Raw genomic sequence first — 19,102 nt, forward strand, 5'->3', positions numbered from 1 at the left:
TATGCAGTAGTACCAATACTGTAGCAGAGAGAGGGAACCAAAAAGATTCACATTTTTCCTCCACAGAACCTCCTAGTCCTCTGTGTTTACCATGACTCCATTTCTTAGGCTTTAGAAATTGTTGGACACCTCTCATCTCTTAGCTTTAGTTAGTTCTCTTTCACATCTGCCTGTTCTCCCTCATATGTGCTCATAATGAGCTCCTTGCTGCTACGCCTCCCTGTTCTACCCACGTTTGCTCCTTTAGCAAAACTTTCATGGTTTTGTTAAAGTGTGACTTCCTCCTCCAGTCTCTCAGCTACTACATAATTTACCTGTACCACAAATTTAATACTATTTTGGAACTTATTTGGAAAACAATACTGAATACACCATACTGATACCCCGAAGACAAGTTCCTCTGCAACACTGCCAGAATGGGAAAGTAACTGTTTCTTCTGTTAATACATTTTTTTCCATGATTACTACTGTGGCTAAAAACATGAGATGAGAAGGGATAGCTCTCAGAAATGGCACAAACTTGTAGAAATTACCTTTTCTCTCATGAGTCAATTGGGTAAAAACACTACTAAGAATGGCTGCATCACAGTACAGTGAGAATTGCTTTTAAATTAAAGGCAATCTTAAAATGTATATTCAAAAATTTGATAGATCAGGCATAAGCTTAGGTAAATAAATGGCAAGTTGTCATCATCTTAGGCTATATAGAAATCTATGCTTGACTGTCTTTGATACAATCAGTTTATATTAGTTTAACAAACCATTAACACTAAAAAACATCCTAAGAAGGAATCTTGTTTACAGGGCAGTATTATTAAAGTATTTCCAACTTCTGCTCTGCTGACACTGAGCCAGGCTGCATCCCACTGTTCAGGCTTTATGATCCATTATGAAATGCCTCTTCACAATGCAAAACAACCCCAACAAACCAAACCACAAAATCCCACAAACAAAAAAAACACAACCAAACCCACTGCTTTTTATAAAGATCACTGACACAAGGTTTTGTTCAGTGTTCACAAATTTGTTCAGAAAATTATGACCTGATTTTAAAAGTTCTTCTGCTATAGAGATGCTAAATATATATATATATATATATATACTTTTTTCTTTGCTTTATTTCTACTGTAGTCTACCTCTGCTGATTCAGGTGGGCTGGAGAACACAGTAACTGGGAAAGAAATCTGGTAAAAAATGTGAACAAGAGGAGGCCCACCCCCACTCCTACTGAAGTCAGTAGAAACATTTCCATTACCTCCTGCAGTCTCTGCATCCTGATACTGAAAAAAAACCCAAACGAACCCCAGCCCAAGATTTCAAATAGAATAGCTCCAATTTTCCTTGGGCTGAATGTCAACCACTGTATTCAAACATTATTCTACTGTGCCTGCTCTCCAGTTTGCACTCTGGTGCATGTCCACATCTTCTCATACCTGCTCTGACTTCAGTTGTAAACAAGAATCTGACTTTTAAAATCACCCCAAAGCCCCCAAAACAAAACCATCTTTCAGTATTCCTTGCTGAAAGGTGGTAGAAACAGAAACATTGCAGGATTATCCTTAAACAGTGGATGAGTGAATGGTGGATGTTAGTTTGACCACAGATATGCATTTTGTTATACATATAGATATGTACATACTTACACAATCTCTATATACACATTATAAATATAATAAAATATTGCAAAAATATTAATTTTGCTCATATACCTGATTAAAGTGGACTAATCTTATGTTGCATTTATATGACCTACCCAGTTGATATGATGGTCTTGTTAGAAGCCCTGAAATTGCAACACTTCCAATTGTTGAAAAGTCTGTATTTCTGACAGTCACCTTGTGCCATGCCAGGAAGTTAGGTTGGAGGTGGGCCCTTGTGTCTCAGCATCAGGTGGAAGGACCGAGCAAAGTTGTTGGCCAGAGAGCAGCTGTGGGTCTCCTCTGCCAAGGGCAGGAGGAAGGCCAGGAGCAGGAGGAGCAAGAGGAGCAGTTGCAATGGTAGTGCTGCCCAGCACACTCGATGCAGGAATGAGCACACACCTCCAGAGCACTTCTGAAAGACACAAACCAAAGAGCAACTCAGAAAAATAAAAGACCTGGGGAGGTGCATTTCAAATACATCCAACTGCCAGGCTACAGAACAACCCACATTGTCCCTGCCCTAGGACCCAGCCTGGGTGCCTGTTACGTGGCAGCTGACTGAAGATGGTGCTTAAATGATGCCTTTAGAAGAATATTTCATTCTCAAGAATTCAGCACTGCAAACTATTGTCTTCTAGAAGGAAAATGCTGCTGACTTTCTAGCAGAAGAAAACAATTGCCTCCAACTCCATTCTCCAATTACAAAGTGGTGGTTACAAATACTGACACCAAAGTGGCATTTGTACTCCCAGTGTATAGAACAGAAGGTCTGTATTAGTAACTCTCCAGCCAGTAAAATGCTAGTGATTATGTATGGAAGAGAGGAGCCAGCCTTCTGCTCCCTATCAGAAGAAAGGAGCTTCGGTTGCAGCTCATCCAGCTCACAGCCATCTCTCCAACAGCAACATGTTCTTTGGATTCTGACACTGGGGTCCACGAGGCTGGAGGTCAGAAAAGTGGCCCTGCAGTTCAACTTGTACCTTAACAGGCCTGTCTTAAACTCTTACACGGTGCAAGAGAATGAGAGAAAACATAACAGTGTGTGACAGTGAAGACAACACTAAAGTCACATTTACTGCTGAGCAGCCACAGAAGGGACACACGAAGAAGTCCCACTACACTTTATGCTGCTGCAAACCTAGAGTAGCTCAGTCAAGATCGTGAATTTAATCTGGATTAGCATGAACATGAGAGAACATATTTGTGGCTACAGAATTCAGAAAGTGAGATTTCCACTGGCAAGATTCCTGTATATCTCCTGCCCATCAGCAAAACTATGTATGTTTCACCAAAAAAAGGCCAACTCAACTGTCTGTAAGGGAGTCCTGAAAAAGAAGGCTCAACAGTCCATTAATGGATTTATAATCAGAACATAGAAATAATGTGGCTACAACATTATTGACCAACCTATGTCACGGATATCAACATAGAATGTCCACTGAAGTGGGACCCACACTTTCCACAAAAGTAAGCTAATCTGTTGTGTTCAAGCTACAGGTGATTTTGCTGCAGCAAAATTAGGGCTTCTGGCCTCTACTAGATGCTTGACTTAACAGGCAAGTACTCTGTCCCAGTACAGCACCGCCATCAATACTCCATGTGAAACATCAGAGAGAAGATAAGGAACAGAATGAAGGTAAAGTAATTACACCCTTTCCTACTTTTTAAGGATCTCCTTCTTCCACTGCTTTCTAAATTTCTCAGTCTCAGAATTTATTTTGAAGGCAAATAAATAGTTGCAGTTACAGATCATGAAACATTTGCGCTGTGAAATCCTTCTGTTGCAGTTGGTTTGCTTCCATTATATCTAAAGGCTGCGGAGATTTAATCATTGTGCGAAGCAGATGTAGAGGCAGCAGCACAACAGCTACTTGCTCTGTCATTTCTGGCCTGCAGCATCTGAGTTGTAACTTGCTTCCTCAGCAAGGTCAGCAAGCAACTCAGGTCCCTGGACAGTGGAACTGTCAGTAGTTGGGGAGCAATGAGTACCTGTCAGGGTGTAGGTGGGACTCTGACTTTAAGCACCATTGGGCAACTTCCTGGGTACAACTAGCATTTACCCACAAAATCAAACTTCAACAATGTGGCTGCACCACAGGAGTCACCTGCTCCTACTGTGACCTATTCTCAAACACTCACCAAAGCACCAGGGGTAAACAGCTGTATTAATGGGACCTTCCCTTCTTTAGCCCCGGAGTCCAGACCTAACATCCTTCATCTCCCATAGATTCCAGCAGCCTATGGGCTGAACAAAACCTGCAGGGCTTCTGTGTTTATAGTCAGTGCTACAACTGTTAAAGGCAGCAGCCACAACTTCTGATCAGAGTTTTCTGGGCTTGTCTCTGTGATGCCATGAAACAGCCACTCCTTGGTGCAATCAATATAAACCGATGGATGGACAGCTTCTGTTTTCATTGACTATTTCTCATTCGTAATTCTTCATTGCATTCATAATGTGCAGCAATATGTCACATTTATTATAGTGTCCCATCTATAAGGAAGAAAGCCCCTTCCAGGTTCCAGAAGCCATGGATAAGTTTGTGCATATTAACAGGTGCAGTTTTGTTGGTGGAAGATCAGAATTACCTCTGCCTTGGGACAATTCAAACCATGTTCTTTCTTCTACCACTAAGGCATAATAAGATTTAACACTGATGTTGTTAAAGGGCAGGATCCTGTGACTGACCGTTCAATAGTTCATTGAACTTTATGGCTGGAAATCTCAAAAAATGTTCTCACAGACTCAAACTGAGAATTAAGAAGCTGCCTCTCACTGACACAGTTGTAAGAAGGTCTGCCAATCTTCCTAGCAGCACCTAAAGCTTTTGCTTTACAGCTGTCAATACTTCAGCATTGGATTTGACAGCTACTGCAATCTGAAACTGTTCTTTCATTGCAGACCAGCTGCAAGACCCATCTTCGCATTTAATGCCTTCTGCCTCTGAACTGGTGGGAAACAGTGGCTTTTCCACTTGTGCCTCAACAATGTTCCTGCCATTGCCCAGGGACCAGCTGTCTTACTGTCCCACCAGTTTGTCGCTGGCTTCCTGTGATGACCACACTGCCAATTAGCCACCCACATTATTCCTACCCCAATTCTTTTACCGATCCAGCATTTGATTCAGAGTGGGTCACTGGCTCTGCCCTATCAATAAAGCAAAGGTTATTAATGAAAATTTCAGAAATGGGATGAGACAGAAATGTTACTAAGTGTCTTGTTTTTAGATCTATTGAAAAGAGCTGTAAAATAGCATTACTTTTCAAAGCTCATCTTCCAGGAGAAATTAATGTGAAATGGCTTTATTAACAACTGATCGTTTCCTCTCTTTGGAGCTTTCTGCAGGGTAAGATACTGAGGCTAATCACAGCAGATCCTAGCATTAGAAAAATCTGTGGAGAGACAGGGGCAGAACTTCAGAGGAAGAGAAATATTTTGCCTTTATTTGCTGCTTCTCTCCCATCTGCTTGCTGGGTTTATAGGCATTTGTATTTGATGAACTTTTGTCTTTGCTGCCCAGCTTCTCTGTTTTGTTTGATCATGCAGCAAGGTTAGAATCTTGTATTTCTGACTCCATTTGTTGCCATGGGAATGACTCTGCTATGACAAACATGGTATTACGATGTCTCTGCAGGACTGAAGATGAGGCACACAGAAGCTGTGAGAGTTTGGTGCTTTCAGCAAATTTGCAATGATAAGCCCTTAATATATGAGGGCCCCAGCCTCCACACACTGAAATCCATGGGAGATTTACCATTAACTTCAGTTTCTGCAGCAGGATTTGGAACTACTTATTCATGAAGTTCAGCAGATACCCTTACTTCATTATTTATATGCCCAGGTTCTTGTGCACATGAAACCTACATTAGTTCTGTTGTTTTGTGCTTGCTGGAACAATTGGTGATATCATTTTTTGGGCTTTTTTTGGTGGTAGTGCTAGAGGTGTTATAGTTAAAGGATAGAAAATTGTGAAGGAGATGCAGTGATAACAGGAGAGATGATACAGTTGGAAGAAGCAAGGAAGGTTTTTTTCTCCAAGTGTGGAAAAACCCCAGCACTTCAATTTTACTAGGACTAAATCAAGGTGTTTGTTTAGGTCTGTGCTGTGAGAGAGAGATGCTTTCAGGCTGTGGTGACTTGAGACTATGGTACCAACATGGAATTCAGGAGGCCAAGGCTCAAACCTCTGCTTTGCTGGGCTCAGAGTCATCAGGGCTCTAGAATCTACTTGGAGTCAGGACAATACTCCCAACCCTTCAGCATATCATTCTGGGTTAGAAAAGGACATTCTGAAACAGTTCCACCTTTGCCAAAGACAGCGAACATTTAATTTCCATATGAGATCACAGGTGGGAACCACAACCCACAGTGTTACACAGTGGAATTCCTCTTTCCCAATCACTGGCTAATGGCATCAGTACAGCAACTACCCAGCACCCATAGTGCTTACAGTGCATATGTCAGATCTAGGCTCCACAAAATATTCTGAAATCAAATCTTGCTCTGAGGAAAACTGGCAAAGCTCCAGTGAAGTCAACAGAACTTTAATTTCCACCGTCTTAGAAAAACAGCTGGGATACCTGGGTATCGAGCCGAAGTGTCAGAGACATTTTAGAAACACATGGAAAAAGAATAGGTTGAGATTTACAAAGAAAACATACTTTTAAAGTTCACCATCAAAGATAAATGTCCTCCGCCTTCTCCCTCAAAATACCAGGACAAGAAAGGACTATCAAGGGGTAGATAGTTGTGTTTTATGTAATGCTAAATACATGCTTGTTACCAAATGAATTGCATTGGCTGTGAACATTCACATTTGTACTTGATTCATGTTGGGGCATTTGAATGACAAGCATCGGTTTAGATCTAGGGAATCCTCAGCACTTAAATCTGTTTGCAGTTAATAACTCCTTACCACATGCACCATGAAAAATCACTTTGATGGGAAACAGCAGAAAAGCACTTTAGAACTTGCTACATAATATTCCTGTGTAAGTTGCTGAAGTGTTTTACTAAAAATCAGTGCGTTCCCGGTTTGCTATTGACCACATTCCAGGGTATATGAAAACACACTGTTAATCTAGCTATTTGAAGGAGCAGAGAAATATAGCATCTTAAACCATGCTCATTAGTGGGTATTTGCTGCTGCTTGTACGTGACCAGCATGCCTGATACAAATCATACCTGCACCACTGAATCATTGATCTAGTAGATTTAGTTTGGATTTATTCTTCTTAGAGCATTTCATGAGAGACTGCCCTGGGAAATGCACTGCTGCCTGAAAACTCCTACTCTATCCATGGATAAAGGTACCAATGCCCTAGTGTCCTACAGACACTATATAGACAGAGACACCAACAGCCATGATGCTTCATGTCAGTGCTGTATGCAGCCCGAGTTCCTATTTTCTACAGCAATCAACACAGATGCTCCTCCAGCTCAGGCAGTTTCCTCAGCCTTATGTAGATTGCCCATCTAGTTATCAATTAGTGAATTTTTTTCCCAGATACTTGTCCAGTTTCCCCATGAGCTTACAAAAACTATCCAAAGTCCTCAATATCCTTTAGCAAGGTGTTCCATAGGCCAAGCAACCGGCATGAACAAATCCCTTGTGTTAGCTTTGAACCTGGCTCCTAGCTCTTTCTTGTGGAAGACATGTAGAGTCAACCCCTATCTACATTCTCTGCACCATTCATGATTTTGTAAACCCCCAAATTAAATGCTTAGACATGATGAATCCAAGCCTACCTCCACAGTGAGAAGGTCACAACATAACGGGCTTCAACTATAGCAATAGGGACAGAGGAAGTACATCTTCGTAGGAATACATAGGCCTTCAGAAGGATCACCTACATAGGTATGAATTCTATCACTTCATTATTCCTCTGAAAATGAGCAGAGCTGCCAGGAAGGCTGCAACAGCAGCTTACCATGTCCCTTTCATTCAGATTAGCATGCCATCACCAAGCACCATCCCTTTTTTGGTAAAGCAGTTGCTTTATCAGTGATATTTTGCTTCTGAGAGGCCCTGGGTTTCTGCCACTTGAGATCCCACTGGGTGCTAATTCAGTTGCCACTTACAGAGATAGGTTATTGACAAGAAGAAAAGTGATCAGTTCCAGGGGAGCATAGGCTACTCTCTCAAACCAAAGCAAACTGGATTCGAAATAGTTTGGAAGTGGGTCCCTCATCAGCTCTCAACTTGGAGCCATCAGCATTCCTCTCTAAGATAAGCAATATATTGCAAATCACAGCTGGTCTTTTCAAGAGGGAAATAATCTGGGAGAGTTAGATACTACTGCCACCATAGAACACATCCAACATGCTCTTCAGCAAAGCTGCGGCTCATTCCCATACACCATAGCAGGAACTAAGAGTTGGATACTGTCAATCAGAGGTTATGTGGCCTCTGTAAAAGGACCAGCAAGCCACTGGGTTCAGAACTGTACTTTTGTAAATGCAAACACTGCCCAGGTTAGGCAACCAGCAGAGAGGAATGAATAAGGATGGCTGGTATGCCTTTGAGTCCTGTGCTTATCATTCTCCGCTTCATAAAGAGGTACCAAAATGACTGTGCTGAAGGGAGGTTAACTGAGGTCACACAAGCAATTTTAGCTCCGATATTTTCTGTCTTCAGATTGCTTGACTTTGCAACCTGGATGTTACTTCCAATTGTGAAGATCATAAGTGTATGTATGTAAATAAGTATACAGGCAAATTACAGGCTTTGTTTTCTCCCTTAGGGAAGATTCTGGAGTATCTCAACATGGCTGGATGATAAGCTAGAATATTTGATGAAGGCTTCATTTAAAAGAAACAGAAAACACCATCAGTTTGTATCTGAGGTTTTAGCAGTCACATATGGCTGATATTTCAGAATTTCTGCTGCAGAGTTGCTTAGAACTAAGTACTGTGCCATACGCTATTGTGACACAGATTTATAAAGGTTAGCTCCTGTGTGCATATATAACATGACAAGCTTTTAGGAGAAGCATGCCACAGGACAAGAGCTACAGCCTGATCTGTTCAAGTAGTACTGATTTTTATAACTCCCCAGGCCTAAGCAAGAAGAAGTCCTGGTTTGGTCTGATCTTCAGAACGTATCAGTGGAAACTACTTTCATTTAATCTGGAAAGTGTTTGACATGTGCTAAAAGTTAGGAAGCACGGTGGAAGACTACTAAAGTGGTAGGTAGGATGGGTTGCTAAAAATGTCTTAGCTCCACACTATAAGAATATGGAAGGTCAAACTTCCAGTAAGGCAATTTTGAAGCACATTTTCATATCCAACAGCAGGCAGTGAGTTACACTTAGTTTCTTGTATTTGCAAAAGATTCAGAACAGGGTGAGATGTTCTTAAACCACTTGTACTAGTTTTGGCCAGAATAGAGCTAGCTTTCTTCAGAGCAGCTTGTATGGGGCTATGCTCTGGATTTGTGATTAAAACAGTGTTCACAACACACCCCTGTGCTTTTGCTGAGCAGGGTACACACAGCACCAAGACCTGTTCTGCTTCTCACACTGCTGCAAGTGAGTAGGCTGTGGGTGAACAGGAAGCTAGGAGTGGGGACAGGTGGGACAGCTGACCCCAACTGACCAGAGGGATATTTCCTACCATATGACAACAGACTCAGCAACAAAAACTAGGTGTAGGAGAGTTTTACTAGGAAGCCCATTGCTTGGGAACTGGCTGGCCATCATTTTACTGGTGGTGAGATACTGGGGGTTTTTGTATCACTTGTTTTTCTTTGTTTTGCTTTTCCATTTTCTTCTTTTACTTATTAAACCACTTTAATCTCAAGCCACAGATTTTCTCACTTTTACCCTTCCAGTTCTCCCCCATCTCACTGCAGGGGCAGATGGAGTGAGTGAGCAGCTGTGAGGGGCTCATTGAAATTAACCTGGTTCTATTAAAAACATAAGAGTACTCCACCAGATTTAATACACTGATAAGCAATACAATTTATCCCAATAAATGTATTTTGTATTTAAAGGCAATGCTGTATTACTTTTAGAAGGAGAGTTAGCAGCAGTTAGTATAGAATCATAGAATAGTTAGGGCTGGAAAGGACCTTAAGATCATCTAGTTCCAACCCCCCTGCCATGGGCAGGGACACCAAAGTAGCTGGATGACATTTCAGTGTATCTGAAATTTAGCAGAAGACATCAGTGTTCTACCTTTATTCAGGAAGGCAGGGAAGTAAAACAACTTCTCCCAGTTTCCAACTTCCACTCAGCCTTGCAATTTTAAATTAACTAATTAAATTTGGCATAGAAGGAATAAAATCTGAAATAAAGACAACATGTTCTGGAACCTGTAGAAGAAGCTACTGATATCAAAAGCTGGTTCATCACGTCAGCAATGTATGTTTCCAGCTGCTTTACCAGCAATTCCTCTTGAGCCAAGGTTTAACTTTCCTTACTCACTGTACATAATTTGAGTGCTATTTGCATTTTGTTTAAATAATTTTAAAAGTAAGCCATCACATTTTTAAAGACTAATACATATACAATATGGGCTGCTGACTACAAGATTTTTTCCTACCATGCTTTTTACAGTAGTGTTAAAAACATTTTTCAAGTATAGACTGGAAATTGGTTTTGTTCTGCTATTGTCAGCAAATACCTCTCATTACCTTTCAGTTAGGAGGTAACATTGTACCTGCTGAGAAAACAATTCTAAGGTATCTCCTTGGTGAAAATCTACAAATACTTCACAACATCGGAGGCTACTGAAGGACACATCTTTTCAACAAACAAAGCAGGGACTATCAACCACATTACCTAGCTAATACCACATTAACAGAAAGTAAGAACCAGGCATCCTGGGAAGCAAGAGGTCGTCTTCATCTTACACTAGCACTGCTGTAGAGGAAGAACATTGCCAAGGTGCAGAAGTGGTGGAACCAGATAAAAGACAAAGAGTGCCTGTTTTCTACTATTTGGGAAATCTGTAATGTGGATTGGTAAGTAACATGAAACCTACAGAAATAGGAGCAGACAGGCAGCAGGCAGTCTCACAGGTGCAGCAACATGAAAGGAAGCTCATGGGCCAGCTGGAGAAAGAAGGGCAAAATACTGTCTGGCACATGACCAGTGAGTCAGAGTTAAGAAGAGGCAGTCAGGCTATTTCAGTTTTTTACTTTTTTTTTCCCCAAAGTTTTCTTTCTGCTGAGGGCAAGGAAGTCTGTTTGCTCATACTTAAGGGCAAGATGCCCTTCTTTCTTTGTTTGGGCCATGACATAATTCCTAATGCAGGTAGGCACAGGCTTATAGGCACAATGATGAAAAGCGTATGGAGAAATAATCTATCTACAAATGAGATATTGAAAACTGAGGAAAGGATACTTTTTAATGGGTCTTTTCCATTTTACTGAGAAGACTGCAAGTGGCTAACACTCAGCAGGACTTCAGGAAAACAAATGGACCACATACTTTTAATAGGCACCACAAACACAGGCATGTACACACAATGCTGTGCATTTCTGTAATGTGAATTTCTGCCATGAAGAATTCCTGTCGTATCTGCACTTGGGAAGAGCAGAACATATTGTTTTCTTCCTGGCAAGCTGTGGCAGCTCTTGCTTTGCACAGTTTCCTGAATGACTGCATTAATTTGATAGACTCCACATCAATGGTGTCTCTAAGTAAGATTAAATTACATGCTCCTTCTGTCTGCGTGTTATAGGAGATTACTTTTAGCAGAATCTGAAATGAAGCAATTAGCTGACCATTGATGTAATGAATCCTAATTACTTTGTTTGTACAAACAATAAAGCCAGAATCATTTGTTTAGCAAGGAAGTGTAATTACTCTGAGCACTCAAGAAATAAAATCAAACAGTGCTACCTAGACCTGTAAATAATGAATCTTTGACTTCCTATTTATACTAAGAATGCTCACTGAATATTTTCAGGTAGCTGGGAGCCAACCTTTGAAAGTAACATTTATCAGAGTTATTATTTTGTTGATTATGTTCTTGGGTGTGCTAGGTGCCCTGAATAAATATCCATCTACACTGCACTGTCACTGGCACCTGCTAAAAATTCACTGCAGCCAGTGCAATTTCCTGCAACTGTTTTTTGTTAATCAACAAGAAGTTGCTCACATCACAATCATTAGCCTGTACCACTCCCAAGAGCACCAGTGGCTAGGTGCATGTCCTCAGCAAAGGATGAAAGATCAGAAAAAAAGCACATTACTATACACTGAGCAAACACTCCTCTGCCCAACATTTAGCCATCCAGGCTAGAAATGGAACAAAAGTGGAAGGCTGAGACTGGCTACAGCTGGGTCTTCCTCTTCTCCCTGTTGATCTGCTGCTGCTGCAAAATCTTCACAGCTCTAACAGGAAACAAGCAGAGTCACCGGGGACCTCGTGCTGCAGAAAGCTGAGGTCAGTCCAAAATTACGTGTGATTCTGCAACCTCTGCTAAATTTGTGTGACCCAAAAGCAGGAGGGAGCTGACAAAGTAAGAGATCCCACTGCATGTGAACTGACTTCATGTTGCAACTACAGTGATGCAGCCCCCAACCATGTGTATTTTCTGCAGATATTAATTCCTGATATCACCCATTCTCTCAGGGTAGTTGATGTCCTTCACTATGGTTTTGAAAGGAGATTCAAAACATACAAAAAAACATTTTGCCTAACCTTTCTTTCATTTCTGGCTGCACTTCAGGTGTTAAATATAAACTTAAAATGAACTGCAGAGCCACAAATTCTGCAGCTGATTTGCTTTTCCTCTTCTCTCAGCCTGAACAGTGAACGTTATTTTCTGGTTCTCTTAAGTGGTGATCTACGATCTTATCGCAGTACACACTCACATCCTGATAAACCCCTTAGCCTGAATGAAAAAAAGACACCTCTGCTTATAGCACTTGGATTCTCATTGTCGTGACACTTAAATACAGAATGAATGCTTCAAGCAAAATCATCCTGAAGTGAGCAAGGTGTAAGTGACTGTAATGTGTACTGGCTGAAGGGAAACTGAAAATCACTTGCTGGTACAATAGGAGCTGTTTCCATCATGCTTACAAGGTATTTCAGTTCATTCCCACCCCAAGCTGTTTCTCTTTGTTTATGTTCAGTAGCTGTTAAAAATTCACAGAACACTTTTTTTTTTGGGGCTCTTGCTGTAGGCCTAATTGTCAAGAGGTTGCTGCTTGCCATTATGTTATTCCAGTATCCTCAAAAATTAATGGAAGACTTTAGTTGCTTTCAGAGAAGTTAAGAAGGAATAAATACCACCTGCCCCAAGGCAGTAGGACAGATGAATTAAAAAATGGTATCTAAATGTGCAGTGGAGATGTGCTTCTGCCTTAAGCTTCTCTATTATTTTCCCTACAAACAACCTGACCCAACCAAATCACATGAAAGCAGAGAATTCCTTGGTCGGTCGTCTGGACTATCCTTCTTTGAGGGAAAAGCAGCACTACTAAATGTTTGGCTGCCTCTACACCAATTACTAAATGTCATACTGTTTTTCCAGCCTGAAAAATTCTGGATGACCACCAGGGGTACCGAACAATCAATGCTGAGCCAGACAAACAAGAATATAAACTGAAATTGGTCAGTATTTCATGGGGAAAAATACTGGAGATGCTATTCCACATTTGAGTACCAGAGGAATATCTCACTGAAATAAGGGAAGTCTGATTTCTGGCCATACTACAAGTACACTGTGCTGCATCCTTTAAATACTGGTCTCTTCTAAAGAGATGTTGCAACAGGAGAAATCAAGGGTTTGATTTAGCTTAAGATGATTAAGTGATTATATTCCTGCAACACATTATTCACCCAATCTACTTTGTGTTGGGTAAATAATGCCTTATTCTATTCCTCCTGAAAACAAATGGAAAGTGAGATGACAGTACAAAGTAGAAGCTAACAGTATCTATAAACAAAGCAGATTGTGACAGAGAGAAAAGACTCAGTTCAACACTGCTCAGGTCAACAGTAAACTTGCTGACATTATAAAAATGGAATCAGAAAAGCTGCTTGGGTTTAATAAGAAACTGGCAGCATTTTGGTTTCTTTAAGCTTTTCTTTATCATCTCCTGTACTGCATCCGTTTCTTATGTGATCACTTCCAAAAGAAAATCCTTCACAGGAGGAATTCTGCTGCTTAAAAGTATTTAGTCTAATAACATTAGACAAATCTTTTGACTGTTTCTGGTTTTCTGCATTAGAAGGTGGGCTGAATGATCCAACACAATTTTTTCAGAAGTACCTGAAGTCCCATTTTCAAAATTATTTTAGGCAGTTGACCCCTAAATCCTTTAGAAGCAGACCTGGGCTGTTCCTTAAGTCTGTTCTGAAAAATTAATTTAGTTCATATAGCATATAGATGTGTAAAAACTGAGTTCCCCGACTCTCGCAGGAGATGGGTATTTAGCTTCTATAGCTACAGTAAACGTAGCTCAAGAGTTAAAATGGTGTAATATGTTTCCATTTAAAATATGGGGGAAATAAATTCCTTCTTTAGCAGAGGCACTTAGCAAGCAAATTAATCTCAAGAAACTTTAGAAAAGTTTAAGTTAAACTAATTATCTGCTAGATGCCTGATAAAACATTTTAGCTTAACGATAGGAAACTGTCATACCTTTCTGAATCTGTCTGGTTCTTCAGAAGTTCCAGGACTCTGTTTAAAAAAAAGAGAAAGAAAGAGAAAACCAAAAGCAGCATGAACTTAAGATCCCAGTGGAGCCTATAAATGAGTATTCACCTCACACAGGATGTTTCTTTAAAATTCATGGTCATCTGGACAGGGTGAACCAGCAGAAGAGTTTCGTTTGGGTTTTTTTTGGGTTTTGTTTTGTTTTTTTGTTTTTTTTTTTAATGAACTTCTTAACACACATTAGGCAAAAAGCTGATGTTTTCAGGTTCCTGCCCATTTGAATCACATGAGCAGTTCTACCAGCAATAGCTTTGCCTTTACTGACGCCTATTGACTGCATTTATGCTTACACAAGGTTTTGGTCAACAAAGCAAAATGCATTACAATCAACTGCAAACAGTTCTTCAATATGCTCCTGATTAACAGAGGTCATGCTTATCTTCACCTACACTTTCAAGGATTTGTATTCTAAATAAGCTTTGGATTGGAAGATAAGGTTTCCCAAAGCAGAAAATTTTCAGGAATGTAGAGTTTTAGGTGCCTGAGTTCCGATACCTTCCATACTGAAAGTACCAAATGCATACCTGTAAAGTCTATTCCTCAAGATTATGATATCTTGAAGTTTAACACATATTCAAGTACTTAATTATGTATGTTTACACTAAGAACAAGGAAATTATCTTTAGCATGCCCTGGAACACCTTATATATGGGGATGAATTCTGCCACACTTAGCATGTCTTGTACACAGCTCAGTAACTTCTTTTAATCATTTGATTCTTGCATTAAAATACCTATTCTTTATTTCACGTCAAATCCTTGGCCCATAAAGACAGTTTCAAAAAGGACTAGGTCCTTCTGTGCATAGTTACTTTCTGAGTCAGTTCAGCTAGTGACTATTCTGATCACACTGTCTTCCAGTAGGTGGCAAAAATAATGAACAGTGAATATATTCTTACTGGAGGAACCATTAAATAAAAATTATAATTTGGTGGAGAATACTATGGCTATATTTGTTCTCTCTTTGATAGCATTTACTAGAAAGGGTTTTAATTATGCAGACACATACACACATACTCCTAAATTATGACTAGCAGCATGAAGCAACCTAAAAGGGCAATGGCGAAGATCAGCAACTGTGAATCGAGTGCTGTAACCTACCAGTGTACTCATGGACTCTTTCAGTATAGATTTGTAGAGCATCCACTGGTAACGGAGGTCCTCCAGATCTTCAGAATATTCAGTGACAGGCTGACTATGAAGAAGCTCCTCAAAGAGATGCTGACCATCAGGCACGCGAGACTGCAGCTCCTGCAGGAAAAGACAAGATCAGCAGAAACCCAGAATTCAAGAAGGCCCCACTTTTAAAATCTGGTGTTCAAAAGAACAGTGGTACTAAATCAAACAACTGGGCACTCTGGAATAGTGTATTTTTTTTTTGTTATTAATTTTTTGGCCTGAAACGGTATCAAAAGCTCCACTCCCCTACAGGAAGTGGATTTGTGTTTGTTTAATTGCTTACAGCATCCATTATCATTGCATCTGGCTACACTCAACAAAAAGAGAACATGTGAGGCCAAACACCAGACATCGATTTTGATCAGATTGTTTTAATGTACACCTTTTGCCATATCATGCTGGAAATGTCCAGTCCAACAGCTAGATGTCAGGCTGCTCCCTTCCTACCACTCCAGCTCTAACAGATCTTTCTTACTAGAAGGGGTGAAATACTTGTCCTAAATTCCTGAGCTTCATCTACTCTAAAGTATCCTAAACCAAAGAGTGTAGTGTTTGAGTTTTTGTTTGGTCTTTTGTCTGGTTTGGAGGTTTTTTGGTGGTGGTAGGCTTTTTTTTGTCCTCCTTGTTTTGGAGGGGGAAGGGGAGTTTGTTGGGATTTTGTTGGTTTATGGGTGGGATGTGTGATTTTTGGGTTTGTTTTAATTCTGAAAGAACTGTTTCCATCTTTGTCTCCATCTTAATTCCCTGAAAACTAACCTCCAGTTTGCTCTTGCGTGTTTTAATTTCCTCTGTGGAAGATGAAGCCACATCAAGAATTTTGGTCAGTTTCTTTTTTTCTCCTTGTAACCACTCTTCAAATTCTTGTAGAAGCTTCAAGTAGCTGCTTGTATGTTGCCCTTCTTCAATCCTCTCCTAGGTTACAGAAAAACAGGAACAAAAAAGGCCTTACTGTTAAGTCAGATGTTTCCTCTGAAGGCCTGATTGCAAGATCTTAACCTCCAACACTGTAACCCATAGTATCATAGGAAGCCAATAAAATTGTTCTTGTGAAGCTGATATGAAGTCAGATATAGAGTCCCCTCTCACCTGCTTATGGTTGGGATCTACACCTGAATGATGGAACACAGGTCCAGACATCCATCTAGTGTCTGCAAATTCTATTTTCTTCTTATTATCAACCACTGGTTTACTTAACTGCCACTTCTTGAGAAGACTTGAAAACACAAAATGGGAGACACCAATGTAGTTAAACATGATGAAACATCACATTTTGACTGGGTCTGTGGGGGACACCTAAGGTGAAATAGCACTATTATTATTATTAATAGCACTATGACTATTAAAGTTATTTCCAACATATTTTTAACAAAGTAAGATCAAGACAGGAGTATCTCAAAGCAGCACCAGTCCACATGTTCTGATATTTCCAAGTGTTTTGTTTGCTTTCATTCAGTGGAGTGAGGGAATTAAAAAAATACAACCTTAACAATGTATCTTCACATCTGGTAACAACAGGCAGTACAATGAAGCCTTCCTCAATTTAGTCACTCTATTTTTATGCCTATTTTGACACTATGTATGAATATAATTACACATGTAGCACAGTATTAAATTTTAATACAGTAGCAGTTTGGCATTGCACAGTGAGGTCAAAATAAATTAAGCTCAATAAATATATTAAATTTTATATAAAAACCAGAATTTATTATATAAATATACAGAATCACAGAATCTATAAATGTAACTATATAAATCTAAATATAAATATATTTATTATAATAAATTTGCCAGGTCAGAGAGGATTTGAGCTCTGTTTATCCTCCTGCAGGTTTGAAAAAAGAACAAATCACAGTGCAGATACAGCCTCTTTGGAAATATCTCCAGATCAGAGAGTTAGGAGAACAGATTAGCAGAAGTCAACTGTCTATGTCCTATTTCCTCTGACATAAACTGGTAAGTATCAGGGTTAGCCAGGTCTCAAGGAGGCATTGCCTACACCAAGCATGAAGTAAAGTCAGCTTCACAGACTGCTCTGCCCCCTGGATTCTTTAAAATGGTTTTCTTAAGAGTAATGACTTCCAGTTTACAAAATAATTAAATAAAATTTCATCTTGCTCCTAACATTCTAACATGGCTGCTCATTTTCACAGCACACAGCATAAAGCATCAGCTGTGCCTGGTCATATAGCAGCATACATATCTTACCAACATACCATCCTCATATCCCTTGAAGAGACATGAGGAAATGTCACATGAACACTTACCGAGTTTCCATCTCCTTCAGCAGTCTCCATGATTCCTCCAGCTGATCCAGCTCTGCCTGGACATGGGCAGTCTCCTCTGGGGAAGAATTCTCCATGACTAGCTTTCCATAAGCTTTCACAAGGCACAGCTGGATCTCCTTATCTGGTAAGTCAGCTAGCCATTTCTGAAATGTACAGCCCTTATAGTTACTTCTAGGTATCCTGGGTAAAGCAGAGGCTATGTCAGACTGAAGGCCATGTTCAGTCCAGGACTATGCTGGTTCTGTTGGCACTAGCTAGAACATGCCTAGCAGGGGAAAAAAAAATATGCTGTGGATTCTTGCAAAGAGCCAACATAGGTCAAAGAGCTGATGGCAAAACTTAAAGGGTACAAGCTGTCAATGCACCCCTTCAGTAGCCTTCCCATGAAATATCTTGTCTGTCCCTTGTGAAGAAAAAAGCTGCCAGCTGAAGTAACCCATCAGAGTGAATTGAGCATGCAAAATAGCTTTTTGCTGTGTGGCAGTATCAGCTGTGCAATAGCTCAGCTCAATACAGTATAATGTTAGCTAACAGGGTAATAACGTTCAAGGTATTGATGAGTGCATACAGGCCAAGGTAGGTATTCTCCCAGCCAGGAAACCCTCACCAGAAAAACCCTGCCCTTAATGTCTGAATGCTGCAAGGTGAATAATTAACGTCTTACACCAAGATGTCGTTCTCACCTTAAGGTCTGCCACCTGGCCCTCAGTGTTCTGGTCTCCTTCAGCACCCTGGTAGGGCTCAATCATCTCCGTTGTTAGTATGATCCACTGCTGAAGGTCAGAGAGTTTGTCTTTATATGCACAGTGCTTCTGAATGCGCTCTTCACTCCGTTGTATCATCATCTACAAACAGTAAAAATTTGTCAGTAACTGAACAGACAAAAAAATCCCCAATTTCATTACTGGATCTAATATGTAACTACTGAGAATTTCATGAGCAAGAAGGGAAAAAGAAAAACAAACCGATCTGTTAATGAGACACAGAAAACTTTGTCCTTTAACATCAGTGGCATAGAAAACACCTACAGGAGCCTGCAGGCCTGAATTCAGCCACATGGGGGGGGGGGGGGGGGGGGGGGGGGGCATTAAGCACTAAAATACCTCCCTTCTCAGCTGAAACAGAAAAAAGATTATGTTTGGTTTTTTTAATACTCCAGTCAGTATTAAATATATCTTATACTTCCGGAATCAGAAATCTCCTGAATCAGAAGTTACTGCACAGAATTTTTTTGCAAAAGTCCAGTTCAGCAATAAATAGGATTATTGAGATTGAAACTAGAATTTCACAGTGTGTATTAGGGTAACACTTTATCATACATA

The 19,102-nt window shown here is 40.2% G+C and overlaps 1 protein-coding gene across 8 annotated transcripts in view; it reads right to left on the reverse strand.

The window, feature by feature from the left end:
• Positions 1–589: 589 nt before the first annotated feature.
• The window catches only part of SYNE3 (spectrin repeat containing nuclear envelope family member 3), a 65,664-nt gene continuing 47,151 nt past the window's right edge, over positions 590–19,102 (reverse strand). For 6 of the 8 annotated variants that reach the window (XM_062619881.1, XM_062619876.1, XM_062619878.1 and 3 more), the window contains 7 exons: positions 18,464–18,625; positions 17,760–17,923; positions 16,582–16,708; positions 16,252–16,407; positions 15,418–15,567; positions 14,243–14,281; positions 590–2,052 (listed from right to left, as the gene is read on the reverse strand). In XM_062619881.1, coding sequence (XP_062475865.1) covers positions 1,855–2,052; positions 14,243–14,281; positions 15,418–15,567; positions 16,252–16,407; positions 16,582–16,708; positions 17,760–17,923; positions 18,464–18,625 — 996 coding nt within the window. In that variant the 3' untranslated portion in view covers positions 590–1,854. Of the gene's footprint in view, positions 2,053–14,242; positions 14,282–15,417; positions 15,568–16,251; positions 16,408–16,581; positions 16,709–17,759; positions 17,924–18,463; positions 18,626–19,102 lie in introns of those variants that run through there. The other 2 variants (XM_062619875.1, XR_009965087.1) reach the window with 2 other exon arrangements.

The sequence above is a fragment of the Pezoporus occidentalis genome, unplaced genomic scaffold, assembly GCF_034315485.1.
Source record: "Pezoporus occidentalis ecotype Australia unplaced genomic scaffold, CSIRO_AGI_Poc_V1 ctg215, whole genome shotgun sequence".
NCBI classification, from domain to species: Eukaryota; Metazoa; Chordata; class Aves; order Psittaciformes; family Psittacidae; genus Pezoporus; species Pezoporus occidentalis.